The 20,096-nt window shown below is 49.0% G+C and overlaps 1 protein-coding gene across 1 annotated transcript in view; it reads right to left on the reverse strand.

The window, feature by feature from the left end:
• DESI1 (desumoylating isopeptidase 1) overlaps nucleotides 1-20,096 on the reverse strand; it is a 71,573-nt gene that overhangs the window by 27,651 nt on the left and 23,826 nt on the right. The window contains exons 2-4 of the mRNA XM_085601210.1: nucleotides 16,572-16,593; nucleotides 15,397-15,466; nucleotides 15,158-15,267 (exon numbers count right to left, since the gene is read on the reverse strand). Coding sequence (XP_085457336.1) covers nucleotides 15,158-15,267; nucleotides 15,397-15,466; nucleotides 16,572-16,593 — 202 coding nt within the window. The remainder of the gene's footprint in view (nucleotides 1-15,157; nucleotides 15,268-15,396; nucleotides 15,467-16,571; nucleotides 16,594-20,096) is intronic.

Raw genomic sequence — 20,096 nt, forward strand, 5'->3', positions numbered from 1 at the left:
TTACATTAGCTCTGGCAAATAGCTAAGACTGTTTTACCCCACATCTAAAAAATACTTAGAAGGGTATTCCGTTCCAACCACTAGATGGCAGGCATATATAACATGAAGCTGGAAAACCAGACATCTGTGGAATAACATAAAAGAGCACAGTAGTGCTGAGTGAGACTAAGCAAGTTAAAAATTTAAGTGTAAAAAGAACTTGCTGAGCCCTTGCCAAGCAACATCAGGCACCTCCCATTCTTCCACCTAAAGGAAGTGACATAAATGTTAATATATCCATGTAAAAAGGCTCTAGGTATGAGATGGACAAGCAGCTTTTTGGTTGTTGTCGCCTATGAACAAAAGCACCATTTGCGGACACTATGGATAATTTATAATGGTTCTGATTGTCTTGTGCAAAAAAAGAGAGAGTTCACATGAACAACAAGGGTGACATGCCAGCTTCAGTTGGCTACCACAATACTGAACACATCTCACTAGGGGTTATTTGCTGTGCACGATAACAAGGCCATGCACTCTCAGAGAATGACTGCGGAAATCTATATTACCCATGAAACTGAAAAAGCGTTTTGCCAAGGAGAATTTCCATATCGAAGTTTCTAAATAGACAGCATTTAGAGGTGGGGAGCAGTCTTTCATTTTAAGGTCTCGGCTGGCGTGGGCTGCGCACATGCGCAGTCTCGCTGGAGAGATTTAATGATTTAGAGAGATTTCTGTAAAGGGCTTCAAGCCCCGCCCCTCTTTCCCATTGGCCGGCGTCACTGTTTATGCTAAACGGAGGCCAGCCATTGGGAAAGAGCACTTTGTGACGTAGACTTTTCCATTTTTCGGACGGCCCACTTGGACGGGCTCGTCTGCCTTCCTTCTGCCGTAAAAGTTTTCTTATCTTTATGGGGCCATGTGTTTCAAACTCATGGCCCCATAAACACAAGAAATCGTCTGCAGCACAATCCTCTTTTGCTTTCGGGACCGCGCTCTATGAGAGGTCGTCGCTGGGCAGTATTTCACATTTGAATTGTTCTGTAATTTTTGTTGTGTGGGGGTGTGGTTGGCTGCGACGCAGACGGTGGCGCTGAGAGGACCTAGGACGGGGTTGCTGCTCCACCCGCAGCTTGGCACGGATGCCATCTAGTGACCCTTGCGGCGGCGCGCGCTGGTGGCAACACTGTCCCCGGCGCGGGGTGCATTGGAGGTGAGCGCGGACATGAGTGGTGGAGGGCGAGAGTTGTGGTGCTTGCCATGGGCCTAGTGTTGGGTGGGCGGCAAGGGGATCGGAGTGTGCACAGTGGGGTGGATTAGGGAGGGCTGGCACTGTCGGGTTGCTCTGGCGGGTAGCAGATGTGGCGGTTCGATGGTGCACACGGGTGCTGGCGGATGGCATGGTGAGGTTGTTGAGCGCCGCCTGGCCGCTGGCAGGGGTGGGGGATGGAGTGCGGCGGAGGGGACTTTGGCTCGGAGCTGCCGACTTGGGGGGGGGGGGTGAGAATGGATTTGGGTCTCAGCGAGGTTCGGAGTCCTGTGAGCATGGGCAGAGTGATTGGTCTCTTCGGAGTGCCTGGGGGGGAAGGTCACACCTCGCACTAGCGGCCGACTACCAACAGCAGAGTGGGTGTTTCGGAGGATTCAGGCATCCGCTGGTGGCTTTGATAGCGGTTCGAGGCCCAGTCTTTATGCCCGCGGCCTTTCGTCCTCCTGAGGCCAGGGGGATCAGCGGCAGTTCATTGGCAGCCGCTGTACCTGCGGGCGCTCGGGGTGGGCACAATCAGGTTGGATAACGCTCTGAGGTGTTGGTTCTGGGCCTGGCGCAATGGTGTTAGAGATTTGGTGGGGGTGGAGGAGGGAGGGGAGGGAAAACGGAGGGTTTGGTTGTGCTTAATAAGAAAAGGCTGCATTACAGCGCTTTCTGCTCATCCCGCCTGACTCAGAGCTATGCTGCTCAGTGAGGACAGAGCACCTGCGGACACCGAGGGGCTCCAAACGGAGGGCCTCGTTGTGCTTAATAAGGCACCATTGTCCCGTCTGTGCACGTCATCCTGCCGCGATTGGAAAAAAAAAAAGCGGCCGTGAAAGTACGTTACAGTGCTTTCTGCTCATCCCACCTGACTCAGAGCTATGCTGTTCAGTGAGGACAGAGCGACTGCGGGCGCTCGGGGTGGGCACAATCTGTTTAGTCACAGGGTGAAAGGGGGCAGGGGCCTTCCAAGGCAAGGAATTTCTCAGATAAGGAGAGCAGGGAGGGCCATCTATGGGGGCGGTCTGGCGAATTGGGTCGGTACGGGGTGAGCGGGGGCTGCCCCGCCCGGCAGGGAGCACCAAATACATGTGTTGGTGGTATGGGATGGGGGGTGTAACGGGAGGAGTTGATACTGTTGGGCGGGCGGGGCATGCAGCTCCGCGTGGGGGTGCGGCTGGGACTGAGTGCAGCCTTTCGGACCTTGCACCGGAGAGCCTGGAGGATTGCAAGCAGGGAGGAATGCGCTCCCCTCGCCGTTTCATAATGTTTAATGTTGTGTTTGTTTTGTGTTTTAAACACTCGTTTACAACAGACATCATCATCTTTTAAACACTCGTGTCAAATTATTGCCTATGAATAGCGGGAGGCATTAATGCGAAGACTGCCACTGGCTGCATATGTGCCCGTTATGCAGGGTTTATCTTTTATGCAGCGACACAGGTGTTTCATAATGTTTATTGTTGTGTTTGATTTGTGTTTGAAACACTCGTTTACAACAGACATTATCATCTTTTAAAAACTCGTGTCAAATTATTGCCTATGAATTGCGGGTGGCGGGAGGCATTAATGCGAAGACTGCCACTGGCTGCATATTGCACGTTATGCAGGGTTTATCTTTTATGCAGCGACACAGGTGCTGTACCAAATCCGAAAGTGCGATGTTCTCACTGATGCAGGAAGTGGCTGCTACACACCGGGATATGGCGGTTAGGCTGAAACAGATAAAAATCATGAACCCGTTAAACTACAGGTATGGGGAGGAAGGCTTATGCCACCCGGACGCTGGCTAAGCGGGCAGAAATGCCAGGAGGGAGGCTGTGATGTGCGATTGTAGAGAAGATGCCCGTGATGGACCAGGGGCTGCCCGGCCACTTTCTGTGTCTCGTTGCCTGGCACATGTAATAGACTGCCAGTGGTGTTCCAATATGTCCACAACCTCCCCACCCCGCTCCAAGTGGACACTCCGTGCACATACAGCCTGGTCCATGCGCTTTAGCAGCAGCAGAGCCGGAGGGAGGGTGCCGAGGCCAGGTGCAGCCTCTCGCGTCACAGCACAGGCGGCAGCTCTTGGCTCCGCGCTCAGCCTGCTGTGCAGACTGACTCTGCGACGAGGAGCCAACGCCGCCCTGGGCACCGGCCTGGCCGCTCCTGGCGATGCCTTGAAGGAAGTGTTCCGCGCCTCAATACGCAGCATGCCTTCAATACCCAATTCTCAGCTCACTCACAGACACATTATCGCGCATCGACATGCTTGGCACCGCTAGCGCCCCAACACACGTTTAATTCTGTGAAATAAAATGTGTCTGAGATGTAAGCCCCTGTCCTCCACGTGAGGGTTGCTACAGAACAGTAGCCAAGATTGGACATTGCAGCTAAGGTGCGCATTCTTACTTTGTTTGGTGTTAATTGAACACCGTGGTGGTTGTGGATTGACGGCTATAATACAAAAGGGTTCAATTTGTGGATTGGTGTATGGCCCGTTTCTTTGGTTGTTTGCGGCAAGGTCGGCGGGAGATGACCAATTGGGCGGTTGTCAAATCTGGGCTGTGTGGGGGCTGCGCTACCAGGCACTGCAGGGAGCGCCACCCGGAACGAAGGGTTTGGCACCATTCGGACAATAGCCTGAGTCTGGGAATGTTAAACAATAGAATACAAAGGTAATAAGATTCTCCACTGCACCATTAGAACTTGACAGGAGCGCCGCGCATCTCAGCTTTTTAAAAAAAAACAAAAAACAATTGGGTGGAAATACTGTTGTAATCTCCTGCGAAACAGGAAAAGGGGAGAAAGAGCTGGTTTAGCATGCATGTTTTGGCTGCGGTCTAATAGACGTACATTGGAGACAGTAGATCCTGCCTATTTGGCGAGTGGGGCATGCAGCTCCGCGTGGGGTGGGGTATGTGATAATCTGCGCCCGTTGAGCTTTCCCAGCACATTGACTTGATCCCTCTGTCTCCCTCTGTCTGTCTCTGTCTCCTTCTCTCGGTCTCCCTCTGTCTGTCTCGGTCTCCCTCTGTCTGTCTCCCTCTGTCCGTCTCTGTCTCCCTCTGTCCGTCTCGGTCTCCCTGTCTCCCTCTGTCCGTCTCCGTCTCCCTCTGTCCGTCTCGGTCTCCCTGTCTCCCTCTGTCTGTCTCTGTCTCCCTCTGCCTGTCTCTGAGTCCCTCGGTCTGTCTCTGAGTCCCTCGGTCTGTCTCTGAGTCCCTCGGTCTGTCTCTGAGTCCCTCGGTCTGTCTCTGAGTCCCTCGGTCTGTCTCTGTCTCCCTCTGTCAGTGTCTGTCTCTGTCTCTCTCTGTCTGTCTCCCCCCCTCTGGGTTTCCCTCTCTCTGAGTCTCCCCCCTTGTTTCTCTCCCTCTGTCTATCGCCCTCCCTCTGTCTGTCTGTCGCCCTCCCTCTGTCTGTCGCCCTCCCTCTGTCTGTCGCCCTCCCTCTGTCTGTCGCCCTCCCTCTGTCTGTCGCCCTCCTCCCTCTGTCGCCCTCCCTCTCTCTGTCGCCCTCCCTCTCTCTGTCGCCCTCCCTCTCTCTGTCGCCCTCCCTCTGTCTCTCCCTCTCTCTGTCTGTCTCCTTCAGTCTCCCTCCCTCTGTCCCCCTCCCTGTCTCCTTCCCCCTGTCTCCTTCCCTCTGTCTGTCTCCGAGTCCCTCTGTCTGTCTCTGTCTCCCTCTGTCAGTGCCTGTCTCTGTCTCCCTCTGTCTGTCTCTGTCTCTCTCCGTCTGTCTCCCCCCCTCTGGGTTTCCCTCTCTCTGGGTCTCCCTCCTTGTTTCTCTCCCTCTGTCTGTCGCCCTCCCTCTGTCGGTCTGTCGCCCTCCCTCTGTCTGTCGCCCTCCCTCTGTCTGTCGCCCTCCCTCTGTTTCTCCCTCTCTCTGTCTGTCTCCTTCAGTCCCCCCCCCTCTGTCCCCCTCCCTGTCTCCTTCCCTCTGTCTCCCTCTGTCTATCCCCCCCCCCGTGGCAGCCTGGGCTGAGAGCTTCCTGGGCACACACAGCCCCCAGTACTTCACAGGTCTTTAAAAGACGATTTACTTGTTAATGAGGCTTTGTTGTATTTCACCTCTTAGCGCCCCTGCATCTCCACTCTGACAATCACTGGAATCGCCAGCCCCCATAGAGGAGAATCTCTCGGAGTCCCAGCTGCTGCGGCGGTGTTTGCTGACAGTCACTCTTCAAAAATAAAACACGGGTACAATGTCTGCAAGGTCTGCAGGCCCCCAAGAAAAGCTTGCCAGGCTGCTGGCGGCCCACGGGCCGTACTATGGAGTACCCGTGACCTATATACATATATATGCATATATAAAGATATATATGTATACATATGCCAATATATTTATGCATGCATAAATATGCATATTATGTACATTGAAAAATGCTAACACAATAATAAAAACACTTCTAAAAAGAAACACCATTTGCTAAAAAAAATGCTCAAACTTGGACAAAGACGAGACCTATTGCATTTTTAATGCTTGTTTCCTGAGTAAGGAAGCATTCCTGCATCTTTGCCTGGAAACAGATCTCCTTTTCCACTTAGCCTTAATCAGCTTTTATCCACTTCTGGGAATACAGAGTATACGTATCCATAATGTGGTGCAATAGATGATTGTCAAATCACAAAGCCGGAATCAAAACAGAAATATAAAACACTGCAGATGGGGTTAGGAAAATGCTACTTACCCTTTAAGGGTTTGTTCATAGTGTGTAATTCAGCATAATCATACTCCTGCCATCTAGACTTGGAGGTTTGCTCTCTGTTTTTTTTTTTAGTCTTTCGAGTCATCAGATATGGTCTGACACCTTCTCTTATTGTACATTGTGCACCAATTGTGCACCAGCTCCACATTAGATATGTTTTCATACAAAAGGTGAGAGTATAAATGAAGCGTAAACGAAAGTAAGGTACTTGAAGCGCAATGTGTAGTGAAAAGAATAAAGCAAGAGCTCCACAAAGGACAAGCTTCCAGCGAAGAGGGCAGCCACATGTAAATCTACAGCATTACACGCTACAAACAGATGTTTTCAGGGTGAGTGGCATTTTTCATTCGTAGTATGTGTTGCTGTATATACACATGCTTAACATAGACTGTAAAGAAGTGCCCTACAGAAGCGGTAGCTAGTGTGTGGATGAGACAGATGTTTGGAACAAGGTCTTTAACACCATCTGGCCAACCATGGCCTTCTGATGCGCAAAGATGTCCACACATTAGGACTTGGTAAGGTGTGTGATGTTGACCAGGTGGTTGTCTTGCAGATATCCACTATGGGGAAGTTTCCTAGGAAGGACATAGTGGCTCCTTTCTTGTGTGTGTAGTGTGGCCTGAGAAGAGCAGGTAAAAAAAACTTTTTTGCTTTATGATAGAAGGTCTGAATACACTTGGCTTCCCACGTAGCTATTCCTGCTTTGAAAGAAGAGATGTCCTGTCCTCTCGGAGGCTTTAAAATGGTCAAAAAGAGTGGTTTTGATTTACAGAAATGGCCTTGTTCTGTCAATGTACTACGAGCGCCCTTTTGACATTCAGTGTTTGGAGTGCTCTCTCTGCAACGGAATCCAGTTGTTGGAAAAAGACAGAGAGCTCTATGGTTTGGTTAAGGTGGAAGAGGAACTTGACCTTAAGGAGGAACTTAGGATTTGTTCAAAGGACAGCCCTGCCATGTAGATATGGAAGAATGGCTCATATAGGGTGAGCGTCTGCAGCTTGGTAATATGCCTAAGTGAAGAAATGAGAAAAGAACAATTGATGGACAGAATGCAGAACAATGTCCTACATTCATCCCAGTACAGAGATCTGGGCCTAAATCCATCGTGTTTTGCTCCCCATGCCATTCCACTTAGAAACCAGCCATATGCAAATCAGTCTTGACCCAGCGCCCCAATGGGAACAGTGCAGCCCGAACTGCCAGCCCAGGTCCTCCCTGGACTGGAAACAAGCATCCCAGGACCGGTTTAGGGGTTTCACCCCTCATCAGCCAGGATAGCTTGACTCCAGTCCCATGTAGAGCACGGGACCCACGTCTTGGCATACCCGTCCCACTCGGGGCAACAAATGCAAAAACAACAATTGATGGACAGAATGCAGAACAATGTCATACATTCACCCCAGTACAGAGATCTGGGCCTAAATCCATCGGTTTTTTTGCTCCTCATGCCATTCAAGACTAAGAGGATCAAGACTGATTTGATGGATTTAACCCAGATCTCTTGACTGGGGGTGAATGTTTTGATTTGTTCTGCATTCCGTCCATCAATTGTGTGTCTTTTGCTTTCTCGCCCTAAGTGTGCCGGGTATGCCCAGACGTGGGTCCCGGGCTCACTGTGCCACTGGATTCAAGCTATCCTGGCTGATGCGGGGTGGAACCCCGAAACTGGTCCTTGGATGTTTGTTTCTGGTCCAGGGAGGACCTGGCTTGGCATTTCAGTCTGGACTGTTTCCATGAGGCACAGGACCAAGGCTGATTTGCATATGGCCAGGTCTAAACTGGGTTGGCATGGTGAGCAAAAGAATGATGGATTTAACCCAGATCTCTTGGCTGGGGGTGAATGTTTTGATTTGTTCTGAATTCCGTCCATCAATTGTGTGTCTTTTGCTTTCTCGCCCTAAGTGAAGAAATGGCCACAAGAAAGTCCGCCTTCCAGGAGAGGAACTGAAGGAAGCATGAATGCATAGGTTTAAAGTTTGGTCCCACAACTCTTGGGAAGCCGACACTGAGATTCCACACTGCAACAGATGGTACTCTAAGAGTATCACCCACTTGAGGCCCTCCTTGAAGGCCTTGACCATGAGAATTCTGAAGAGGGACGAGCGTTTCCTGTTCTGCATATAGGTTGCGACTGTAGGTGAAGTGAGGAGTACGCAAGGCCTGCTTTCTGCAAGTGCAAAAGGTAAGCAATAATATCCTAGACAGCTGGCCTTAGTGGGTCCATGTTGTTGGAGATGCAGTGAATGAACCTTTTTGATTTTACCATGTAACAGGCCGATATTGTAGGTCGCCGGCTTCCTTTAATACAACCATACATTCTTGAAGAAGGCTGAGGTACTGGAATTCTAGCATTTCAGGTGCCAAATCGCAAGGTTGAGCTGATCGGGGTCCGGATGCCTGCTTCTGTGTGAGAATGTCCAACATGAGGAGAAGCCTCTTGTGATGGCTGAGGGACATATCCAGGAGAGCTGAGTACCAAGGCTGTCTGGCCTACTTGACTGAAAGCAAGTGATGTTTGCCTGAGTTTTCTTGCCATGAAGGGAAGCAGCAGGAGAGGTATTAGGCGTAGGAAATAAGCCTGACCAGTTCATCATAATGCAATGCGCATGCACTGTGGGTACATGGCAGCCTGCAGGGCTGTCATGTGAAAATGTCCTTGGTTGAAGGGTCTGGGATGGAAGATTGTTCTGAGGGAGCCGATCTTCATGGGGATTAGAAATTAGATTGAGTACATGCCGCTCCCTTGATATTTCAGTGGCGTGCAGTGCATTTCCTACTAAATGAGGGAGAGGTGTTTCTTGCTGAGAGTGTGTGTACAGAGCAGGACGTTGGAGGCAGAGAGGTTGTATGTAATTCAATGTAAAAACTGTGTTGAACCTAAGACTTGCGCATCTGATGTGATTTCCCCCCCAGTGAGATAGAAAGTTGAGTTTTCTCCCCCGATAATATGTGGCCAGGGTGGTGGTGGAGGAAGTCACTGCTTGTAGGTGACAGCTCCATTGCTATAGCCAACTTTGCCCCAACCCCTGTTGTTTGTTACCTGTGTAAGAGGCCGTATTATACCCTGTGCTGCCACGCTGGTGGTAAGCCAGGGAATGTAGTTGATCTGAGTGGGGTTGCCATGTGCAGTGGTATTTGCTCCCTCTCTGGGCTAGTGTTTTCGGAAGGAGCCCCTGTATGGAGTGGCCTGAAGCACTCCCATAGATTTTACCTTTGCTGTATCATTCTTGATCTTCTCAAGCTTCTTTTCAACCTGTGACTGTAAAAGGTGTCTCCGCTGAACAGGAGGTTGAGGAGATACTGCTGGTCCTCAGGTTTGAACCCAGAGATATGAGCCAGACATGTCACCCGAGTATGACGCTAGAGTTAATGACCCTGCAGGCTGTATACATGACTTTTGACCTGCAGCAAATGCTGGCGTTGCCCTTCGATGCAGTCTCCAACCCATGCTTCCTGTACTGCTCAGAGGGGTACTAAAGGGGCTCTTGCATCTCCTCTCATTGTACCCAGTGGTAGATTGACAGGAAAGTCACTAAACTGGCTATTTGCCTACTGCCACCCTCTTGCCTGCGGTGTCTATTTTCTTGTTTGTCTTGTTTGGGGAGGAGCATAGATAGTGACTTGGATAGGGATGAGATTGTGGGTTGTGTGCATCACCAGGGAGTTGGGTTGGAACCTGCTCAATGTATGTTGGGAGCTGGAAGTGGATTTAATTTCTCCTTGACCCAGTAACCACTTTAGCTTTGGCAGATTCCCTGAAATTTTGGGGGCCAATTTCGCATGTCCTTGAGCAGGATGAGGAACTAAACTGTGCTCTCAGATTTAGAAAGTGTGTCTACAAGGAAATCCTCTTCCACCTGAGTGAAATGCACGTCAACCTTATGAAAGGTTGAAGCCCTCTTAATGATCTTGTGGTAGGCTGTGGTGCCATCAGAAACTGAGGCTCTGACAGGATAGTGGTCTAGATGAGGATCACAGGGGTGGGAGATCCACATTATAGGCATCCCAGTTGTCTGTGGGGCCTTCACCCGACTGTTGATCATAGGGGTCGACAGCACCATAGAAGATGCCTAGCCGTGAATATAAAAGGGGGGCTCGTCTAATGGCTCTGGCGGAGGCAGTGGGTTAAATGTACATGAGTGTGGTAGTGTGAGAAAGTGCCATCTTTCTTACATGGTATGCCCCCACTTTTTGCTGAATTGCTGAATGTACTTTGACTGAGTGTGCCCTGGACTCCTGCCAATCAGCTGCCCAGGGCCTATCTTCCTTCCCTAAAACCTAAAATGCCAAATTGGCAAACCCTGGCCACATGTCAGCCCCTGGTAAATGGTAACCTAGGTACCCAGGGCCTTGTGACCAGGGAAGGCCTCTAAGGGCTGCAGCACTTATTATGCCACCCTTAGAGGCCCTGTACCCTAACACAACCACACTGCCCTCGCAGGCTGAGTGTCTGGGTACAAGGCAAAACAAAGAGCCAACATGGCACACATGTGCCATGCCCACAACCTACACTGCCCTGGCATACATCAGCCACCCCTCTAGCTGGGTGCCCTATGCCAGTGGTGTGGGCACAGGAACATGAGCCCTGTGCCCCTACAGTAACCAGGTCTATTCCTGGGCACTGTAAGTGCAGTGCTGCCATTTAAGAGTATATGGTGCTGAGAGCTCGTCAAACACGAACTCCACAGCACCATAAGGGCAACACTGAAGACTGAGAAGTTTGGTATCAAACTTCTCAGCACATTAAACCCACACTGATGCCAGTGTGGGATTTAATGTACAAAGCACTACAGAAGGCATCTTAGAGATGCCCCCTGAAACCTAACCTACAATCCACGTCTGGTCTGGGAGGCTGCCTAGGCTGCCACACAGCAGACATGTTGCTGGACCCCTGGGTGGGGAGCCCCCGCTCTCCTGGGCCTGCAACAATGCACATCCTGGGCGAGGTGCTAGGTCTCCTCCCCCAGGATGGGCAGGGGGAAGCTTCAAAGGCATGCCGCCTCTGTGAGGGTCTCCAGGCGACTTGCTGTACCCAGCAAACTGGCCCCCACCGTTTCTGACCCCCACTCTGGCGGGAAGACTGGCCAGAAACCCCAAGTAAGGACAGGGGATGTACCAGCCTGCCAACACCACCCCTCAGATGGGGGAGGCGAGGTGAAGCACATCTCCGGGCGCTCACCATCTTGAAGATGGGAGGCCCTGCACAATCAGGACTAGGCTACTGCCCCCCTCCCACAGGAGAGTGGCAGGATAGGGGTGTACCCACCCCAGGGCAGGGACCCATTGGTCCCTGCCCTTAACCTACCTTTAACACCCCTAAATCTAGTATTTAGAGGCACCCTGAACCTTCCTTCTCCAGATTCCAGATTCCAAAAAAGCAAAGAAGAGTAAGAAGAAAGAAGACTTGCCGTGCAGCTGCTAAGAAGAGGAAGACACCAACTGCTTTGGCCCCAGCCCTATCAGCCGACCCTCGATCCGGCTCCTGCTAAATCCCGGCACCTCTTGTGGCCAGCAACCTCACAAACCCCAGAGGACCTGGCTACCTTGTGACTCTGAGCATCTGGGACTCCCATGAGCAGTGGCTCTGCTCAAAGCAAGTTTCTAACCCCTGGCACCAGCCCGGAACCTCGAACCCTGCACACTCTGCACTCGCCAAGCCTGGCCTGTGCCAGAGTGGACAAAGACCCCGAGGACGTCCCCCCGGCGACTGTGACCCCGAATCCAGCACCCAAGGACTCACCTCGACGCTTCTGACGACGCATGCAGCCTCAGAACCAGGGACCCCCCCACCAACCGCGATCAACAGAGGGTAAGATTTCCCGACACCAAAAGGCACCCCTGCACCCAGTGCCCTGCGGCCCCCTGTGCTCGACTCCTGGGTACCTACCTATCCTCCAACTACTCAACTTACCTCTCGAAGTGGTGGTGGCACCAGAAGAATCTTCGTCCCCGAGCTTGCAGCCTTTGTTCATCCTGGATCTTTCCTATTGAAATCCATTGAGCGCCCAAAGGCTCAAAAGCACCCTGCACCCAGCCACCCGAGTGGCCCTGGCAGTGTAACCTCTACTCCTACCTACTTCCCCATTTGCCCTGAGCAAGTGACCAGGAGCCCAGCTCGCACAGCTGCGTGGCCTGCTAGTCAGCAGCCACCAACCAAGGCCCCCCGGCATCCCATAGGATAACATTGGGCCTAACTCACTCTGCACCCAGCCGCCCCAGTGCCGCTGAGGGTGTAACAACTGTACCAACCTGACCCTGGGAGACCCCCGAGTCTGTGTCCAGAACCTTAACTCTGCCAGTCGAGTACTTACCCAAAAGCCGATAACCCAATTGTCTTCCATAGGGTAACATTGACTGGCTTCTTCTGAAATTTCTTCGAAGTGTGGAGTTTCTAAAACTTAAAATATTCACCTAAAATCAACCGAGTAACGGAAACGGAAATACTCACCTGCTATTAGGAGAGATCCCAGTGCTGGATCTTGGTGCCCAGCACTGACCCTGAAAAGTACTCAGAACCGTACTTACCACTAACCCAATTTTCTTCCATAGGAAATCATTGACTGTTTTAATGTGAAATTTCTTCTACGTGTCGATTTTTGCAAACTACGAATATTCTTTGAAAATCGTACCAACTGTGAAAACGTAATTACTTACCTGTTTTAGATAGAGGTCCCAGTACTGAGCCTAGGAGCCCAGCCTTAGATTACAAAAGTAACGAGAACCTACTTTACCTGTAACTTGAATTTTCTCCCATAGGGAATCATTGACTGGTTTTCTATGACTTTTAAAATAGCAACATATTGCCTAAAAAACAGTAACTAAAACGAACTTACTCACTTGTTTCCAAGACCTGTCCCAGGACTGAATCTAGGATCCAGTCCTGGAATTAGAAAAGTAATCCTGAAAGTAATCTATTGCAAATAACTTAAAATTCACATTGAGCTCAATGTATTATTGTGTTTGAAATTGTGTTGCCTATGGCAACAACCTGTAACTATTACCTACAAAAGTCAATTGCATATTGCAAAAGTATTTAACTAAAGCCTCTCATTCTGAGAAAGTATATTTTGATACCTATTGTTGGTTCTAAAATAAAACAACCATATATTTTTTAAATAAAACAATTGACCTAGAGTTCAGTTCTTGAGTGTGTGAGACCATTTGCTGACTGAGTGTGTACAACAAATGCTTTACACTGTCGTCTGATCCTACCTTACTGCTCGACCAAGCTACCACTTTAGAGAGTAAGGTTATATCTAACTTTAACCTCTGCCAAACCTCTGGGGACTGTGGACTCTGTACACACTGTACCTATTTGGGAACAGTTTATACAGAGCCACTTTCTCACAGGTAGTTGCAAGGAAGGTGGAGGCGGTGACATTGGTGGTCTATACGATGGGAGAAGAGGACTAGTGCCTCCGTCTCTGGGTCTCCTCGGGGCTGACTCTGGAGAGGGAGGCCTGGAGGAGGGTTCTGCCCAAAGGAGAGTCTCCTTTTTCAATGAAGCAACTCTGGGATGTGGCAGTGGACACCAATGGAGGTAGCTTTGCTGAGATCAGTGTCCTCTTCTCCAGGCATCGACGGTGATCTAGAGCTCAACTTCTCCTTTGTCTTCTGTGCAGAGGTGGGTTTTTGTGCACAGGCACCAAAGATGTTTCATCTTAAGAGTGCAGCTGCTAATGTTACGCTCCCTTCGAGCAGATGGGGCTCTACGGGTGATGGTGATGGACGACTTTGGCTGAAGGCTTGCTCAGCTCCAAAGCCTCTAGTCGGTGCCGACCCACGCCCAATGGCGGTGGTGACTCATTGCTGGCCTTTTCCTTGGCGCCTTTGCTCAGTGCTGGATGTCTGACTCCTTCGCGATTGCAGCTCTACCTCAGAGTGGGACTTCTCGTAGGTGACCTGACTTGGGCCTCAAAGGGCAAAGGCAAACTCATAGCCCTGGGCGTGGTCTTTATGCAAGAGATGGTCGTTGGCACAGGTTCAACATCCTCCATGTGGTGCTCGTAGGATTTTCTCAACAACACAGTGTCTGGACTGTGCGACAGTTGCACGGCCAGGAGACTGGGCTGGGTAGCCCCTGCCTGTTCCTCTGTGCCAAAGGGGATCTTCCCCGTGGAAAAGGTCTGCAGTGTTCGAGATGACCTGTTGCTGATGCTACAGTGTGCACAGTGGCATTCCCTTTGGTACTGAAGAGTCTTTGTGGAACAGACAAGATGCACTGTCAAAGTCAGGGGTTAGGCATAAATTGCACATTTCAAGGTACCTTAATTGGTAGCAAGGGCAGTTTGGAAGGGCGTGCCTTTCATCACCCATGCAGAATTCTCTGGCAATGGACAACTGGAGACAGCGCTCATCTGGGAGAGGATTGGGCCAGAGCTTGGGTGAAACTGGAGCAATGGGATGGAGGCGTAACTGAATGGGTCAGATGAATAAGGTGTTCCGGGCCGTGCTTCATAGCCCACTTGGTGTATGTCCGAACCCTTTGGCAGGAAAAAAGAAACTAACATGGAATTGTCCCCATACGCAATGAACACTAAGAGGATAAGAAACACCACATCTCACGATTAAAAAGACTTCTTGAAACAAAAACAACTTGCAAACATCAGATGGCAAGAATATGGTAAACATATGTATCTACAGCCACACGTGTCAAACATCGAAGTTAATAAATAAAGTCCGCTGACATGGCCAGCCTAGACAATGAGCATCGGGACCTAAGTGCAGCTTTTGGTTGGTTGAGAGACTGTCTAGCATGTGGCAAAACGCTGGATAAGAGGGTGCAATGAAAAGCTGTTCACCCAGGTAAATAACTTTGACAAGAAGAGAATCATGATGGTGTCCAAAGATCTGCCTGACAACCTACTAACAAAATGACTTGCGGTTCACTTTGTTACAACCTAGCTGGCCACTTAGCAAGTGTGGAGTGGCTGTCCAACACCATACGGCCTTTTCTTGCCAAAAAACCTGTCAGTAACCAAGTATTCATCAATGCATGAAACTTCTCATGGGTGCCATTGGCAGTGTTAGCAGTAAAAGTAGTTCCTTTGGTCTTGTGGGAGCTTACACGTAGGTTGCAGTCCCTGCATCTCTTGCTTTGTTTTACATATTCTAATTCACATTAGTCTACAAAGGTGCAATTTATATTTTCCATGTTTACAAAGATAGACTCTGGTTTTCAACTCTGAAAAAGGCTCTCTGGTCTTGAACATGTAAAAGGGTTGTAGAAAAGAACCCACCAGAACATGGACTCTCCTAAGGATGCAAGGTACTCCATGAACAGGTCTTCGGTCACTTCTGTGCTCCCCAAATCCACCACAGAGTCAGGAGGCCCCAACATTGTACCTCCCTGTAGAGAAAGGAAGTAATACAAGGCGTGCCGGAGTGAATAACTGACCAGATCATACGTGATCAGTCACGTATGATATTGACAGACACAGAAAGAGAAAGGTAGCTTGGCAGAGTAAAATAGACTTACCGGAGGGCAGCTGGTGATGCCCCCGCTGCCGTAGAAGAACTCATCCTCATACACCACTACACCACTGTGCCTACGAATGCAAAGGAGAGAGGGTCTGTGAATACTATATGTATTGGAATATAACACTTTGGTGTGGATGGTGATAACCAAAGGCCCACTGAAAAGATCAGTCATCTCAGTGACAAGCCTTTGGGGCAAAGGTCTGCGTAGCCAACTCCACCTATGCACAACACTTTTCCACACATGTTTGTTTCTGCTTTTTCTGTTCTACTGCTTTATAACTTTTTGCAGGTAAAAACAGACTGAAAATAGGAAATATGCACTTATCTCTACGATTTAACTCCTCCCCATGATATATATTATGCAAATTAGCCACCATTTAGTTATGTTTAGTATCTTCCCCAATAAAGAAAATCATATTCTGATTTGCCTATAAATTTGGCCCTACTTGCTGAATCTACCCAAAAACGTTTCAGTCAAGTGTGTAATTTCTAAGGTTTCGGCAAGCCAAGTTTTTTGTCACTCCATCCAGGAGATTTTCTTGTCTAAGGCCAGTTCTCTGGCTAACCCAGCCTAGATGGCCAATCTCTGCAGAGTATGGGCACCGTTGTTCACCCCGGCAGGTGGGCCAAGGCACAGTTTTAAGACATATGCCCTCAAAAGAGAATATTAAGTGCAACGGAATTTTGCGGCCGAATTATAGTTTTCATGATAATAGTATGAGTGCAGTTACTGCTACAAAACCAAAAACAATTTCCTCAAAGTGGTCACTCATGTTTATTTACCCAAACCTCAACTTGTGCCTCTGAAGCAGCAGATCGACACACTGAGCTATCACCCTTCTTACGTCTCTATTCAAATGCATATACATTTCTAGAAAGCACAATGTATAGTGGCACCCCAGGGACAAACATGGAAAGGACCCTTTGAAGGGCAAGGGGGGAATTTCGGGTCCAAGCATGTTCAGTGTTGGCTGCAACACTATATTATTCCCTGTAAGGATAGTGATCTATTGTTTAAATCATTATTTAAGTCCTACATGGCTGGGAGACAGAAGATGAGTGTAGGTCTCTGAACCATTAGAAGGGTCCACAGGACAACATTTCACGTATATACCAGTGGGTAGGTACTCCCCACCCCCAACTCGATAAAGGAGCGCCTTAGACTACACTCACCAGATGCCATCCAGCTGTTTTCCTGTAGAGAAAAGAGAGAAGGGAATGAGAAAAAATAATGAAACATGGCACATTGAGTCGAAAGACACATCAACAGGGCCACTGGAATTAAGTGGCAGGGTAAGGCCAAATTAAGCAGCAGGGTTGACAAACGTTTGCAGCAAAAGAAGGCAAGCTATGCAGTGTAATGTAGCAACTTTTGTGATAGTATTACTTCATTATTTTGTCATTTTTAAACAATAACACTGTTTGGGCAAAGGTTTCGCTTCATTAGCACCGGGTTAACACCAAAATACAGCAATAAGCAACTAAAAGGTCAGCGAACAGCCTTCCACTGACAGAAACGCATGCCACAACAGTATTAGTAACTTTTAATCCGCTTGAGCTAGAAACTATTTTTTTTTTGTTTAAATCTGCGCCTTATACAGCATTAGATGGCAAATGCGTCAAATCCATAATCATGACGACAACACTCCATCCGCAGAATTGCATGATTCTAGTGACCATGCACATAATCAATCATTTTCAATACAGGTGCTCAACAAGCTGTGAACGTATGACGGCAGAAGTAAAGGCCTGGGACTATTAACCACTCAACTATGTATTCAATGAGACCTTTAGCAGGTCCCAGATAGTAAGCAGAGAGCTTGTGGTAGAACAATTGGCCCTCAGTCCCCTCCTTGACACCTGATCGCCTTCGCCAGACCCTTCTATCTATCCTCAGCCGTCTCCTTTTCATGACAATCACAGCCCCCTTCCTTCACATGAAACTTAGGCACCTCCTTTCTCCTACTGCTTAGCGCTCTCTTCTAGCACAAGACCCCTAATTTTCTTTGCCCAACCCCCTTTTTCTCCAGACCCTCACTCCCCCTTTCCCATCACATTCAGCCAACCACTGGCCCACCAGCACCTCCTTCTGACCAACAACTATTCACTTCCATGACATGCAGCCCCTTCCTTCTACCATTCCTTATCCCCTCATTCTCTTGTAACTAGGGTCCCTCCTTCCCTTAGCTCCCAGCCTGCTGGTTCCCTGAACCCCCAGTTCCTTCACCTTCAACCCAACAAGGACTGCATTCTGCTATCCCTCAGCCCTTCTTCTGACCATCATCCCCATTCTTCTCATGACTCTTAACCTCCTCCTTCTCTGGAACCAACTTCTCCTGAGCCTCATCTATCTCCTTCCCTTGACACTCGGCTCTCTCATTTTCCTGACCCCAGAGCATCTTATTTTCCAGACCCTCAACACCCTTATCCAAGCCCCTGTCCTCCTCCCACTCCTCTTCCTCCTCCACCCCCCTATTCTCCTGGTCCTCAGCATCCTCTAACTCCAGTCCCCCAGCACTGTCCTTATGCAAACTCTCAGCCTGTCTTCACATAGCCCTCTGCATCTCTGTTTCAAACTATACTCGCCCACCTCCTCCTCCTGGCCCTCCAGTTCCACTTTCTCATGACTCTCCATCCGATTTCTCCAGATCCTGACCCACCTTCTCCTGCCCCTCCTTCTCCATTCTTAGCCCTAAGTTACCCCAGTCATTAGATCACACCTGACGCAAAGCAACCTCAAATCAAATCTCCCAGGTCCGTCCTTCCCAGGACGCCATCCCTTCTCCTCCTAGCTGTAGTGAGCCACCCGGACAATTCAGGGGCAGCCTGGATATGTATTCAGTACATCCTCTGGCTGGGCACCGCGATATGCCGTAACAGGATATGGCAGATAAGGACAATGCAGCACATGGCCAGGGGTCCAACAAGGTGAGGATGCCCCAACAACAACAACACGCACTGGTAGGAGTACTACAGCCTTTTAGCGAACTCATTGACCCCGCAACAGCTGCACCCAGATGAAGACATGGGTGGGGAGACTGAACAATTATGTCATAGCTACCCGGGAAAACAATGGCATAGTTAAGCGATCACTTCTGCTCCGCTATGCTGGGGAAGAAACCTATAAACTATTTGAACATATCCCAAACACTGGAGCAGCGGATGACTACAATGCAGCAGGGAGGGCCCTCAATACGCATTTTGACCTGCAGCTGAAAACTTATTTCAAAAGATTCAAGCATTGGTGCATTCTATGCAGACCTCCGCAAGCCAGCACATGCTGGGTGGATGATCAGCCCAAGGAGATTCAGGTGCAAATTATACAAGGGTGCCGAAATAATACTCTTCAGGCCTCATACTGCGCCAGCTGAACATTAGCTTAGATGACATCCTGTTAGACTTGGCATCTTTTTGCGTGTTTTCCCTGAGATTTTGCTTTCTGACCTCCCGGTTTTGACTCCGATTTTGCTGGCGTAGCGTTTCTGCGCACTTTTCGCACTGCTGATCAGTGGTAAAGTGCAAGTGCTCCTGTGGTTAAATGTGTTATGGATTGGTGTTTCCATGATTGGATATTTGATTTACTTGTCAGTCCTTAGTAAAGTGTACTCAGTGTGGTGCCAGGGCCTGTGAATCAATGCTACTCGTGGGCCTGCAGAAAATATGTATTTGAACGTGAGTTCGCAGATAGTGTAGGAACAAGGGTGGTGTAATAGTTTAAATGAAAAAAGCCTCCGAAAATGTAAATGGGCTTACCTCCGTGACTGCGAGGGTTTAGCGTTTCCTGTAATCCAACATCGCCGAAGGCGTGCGTGTTGACGCGTACGTGATCGTCACGTATTTAAAGGGGCAGCGATACAAAAAAGCATGGATGTTGGAAGAAACTTTATTGAAAATGTGTGTTGGTGCCAAAACAAGCCCTACTATTTCCTAAATGGCTTGAATAGATGAAACGTGGGTATTGGGGTTAAAGGAGAAGAAAGAAAAAAGGAAAAGCTGTGAGTCAAAAAATAATAATGGGAGAAAGAGTGCAAATCCTGTACATGAAGCTGCAGACTAGGTCAACATGAGAACATATTGTCCAGTCACAGAGGTAAGCCCATTTAAATTTTCGGAGGCTTTTTTCATTTAAACTATTACACCACCCTTGTTCCTACACTATCTCCGAACTCACATTCAAATACATATTTTCTTTAGCCTCCCTCAGATTGGTTGTGTTTCCTGCGCTTTGATTTCATCGGGTAAGACTTCACATTACGCACAAGGGGCATCACATATGGGTGGATAAAATTGGTTTCCTCCCCATATCTTGGGCAGGATACACATGATTATCCTCATTTTATTTTGTTTTAGCAGACTTGGTAGTAGCAATACCCAGTCGGTAAGCTGTTACATTCTCCCGCCACTTTTTTGAATCGTGATAACCCCGTAGTGAGTATAACTTTGTTGAACACGCTCTTTTTTACTTCAGCCGTTTGTGCACTTCTTGTAGAGATCTTTGCGTATCCAACACTAATTCACTTTCAATTACCGAGCACATGTAAATACCCAGTTTCTTGATTTTTTTGCGCATCATTGTGTACTTTTTTCACTAGCACGTCGTTCAATCGCTTTTTCACTCGCACGCCGTTCTGCACCTCATATTGGTGATTCGGTTTATGTGAGCATGCATTTCACCTCAGTATTATTTCACATTTTGTT

This window comes from Triturus cristatus, chromosome 4_2 (assembly GCF_964204655.1).
Source record: "Triturus cristatus chromosome 4_2, aTriCri1.1, whole genome shotgun sequence".
NCBI lineage: Eukaryota > Metazoa > Chordata > Amphibia > Caudata > Salamandridae > Triturus > Triturus cristatus.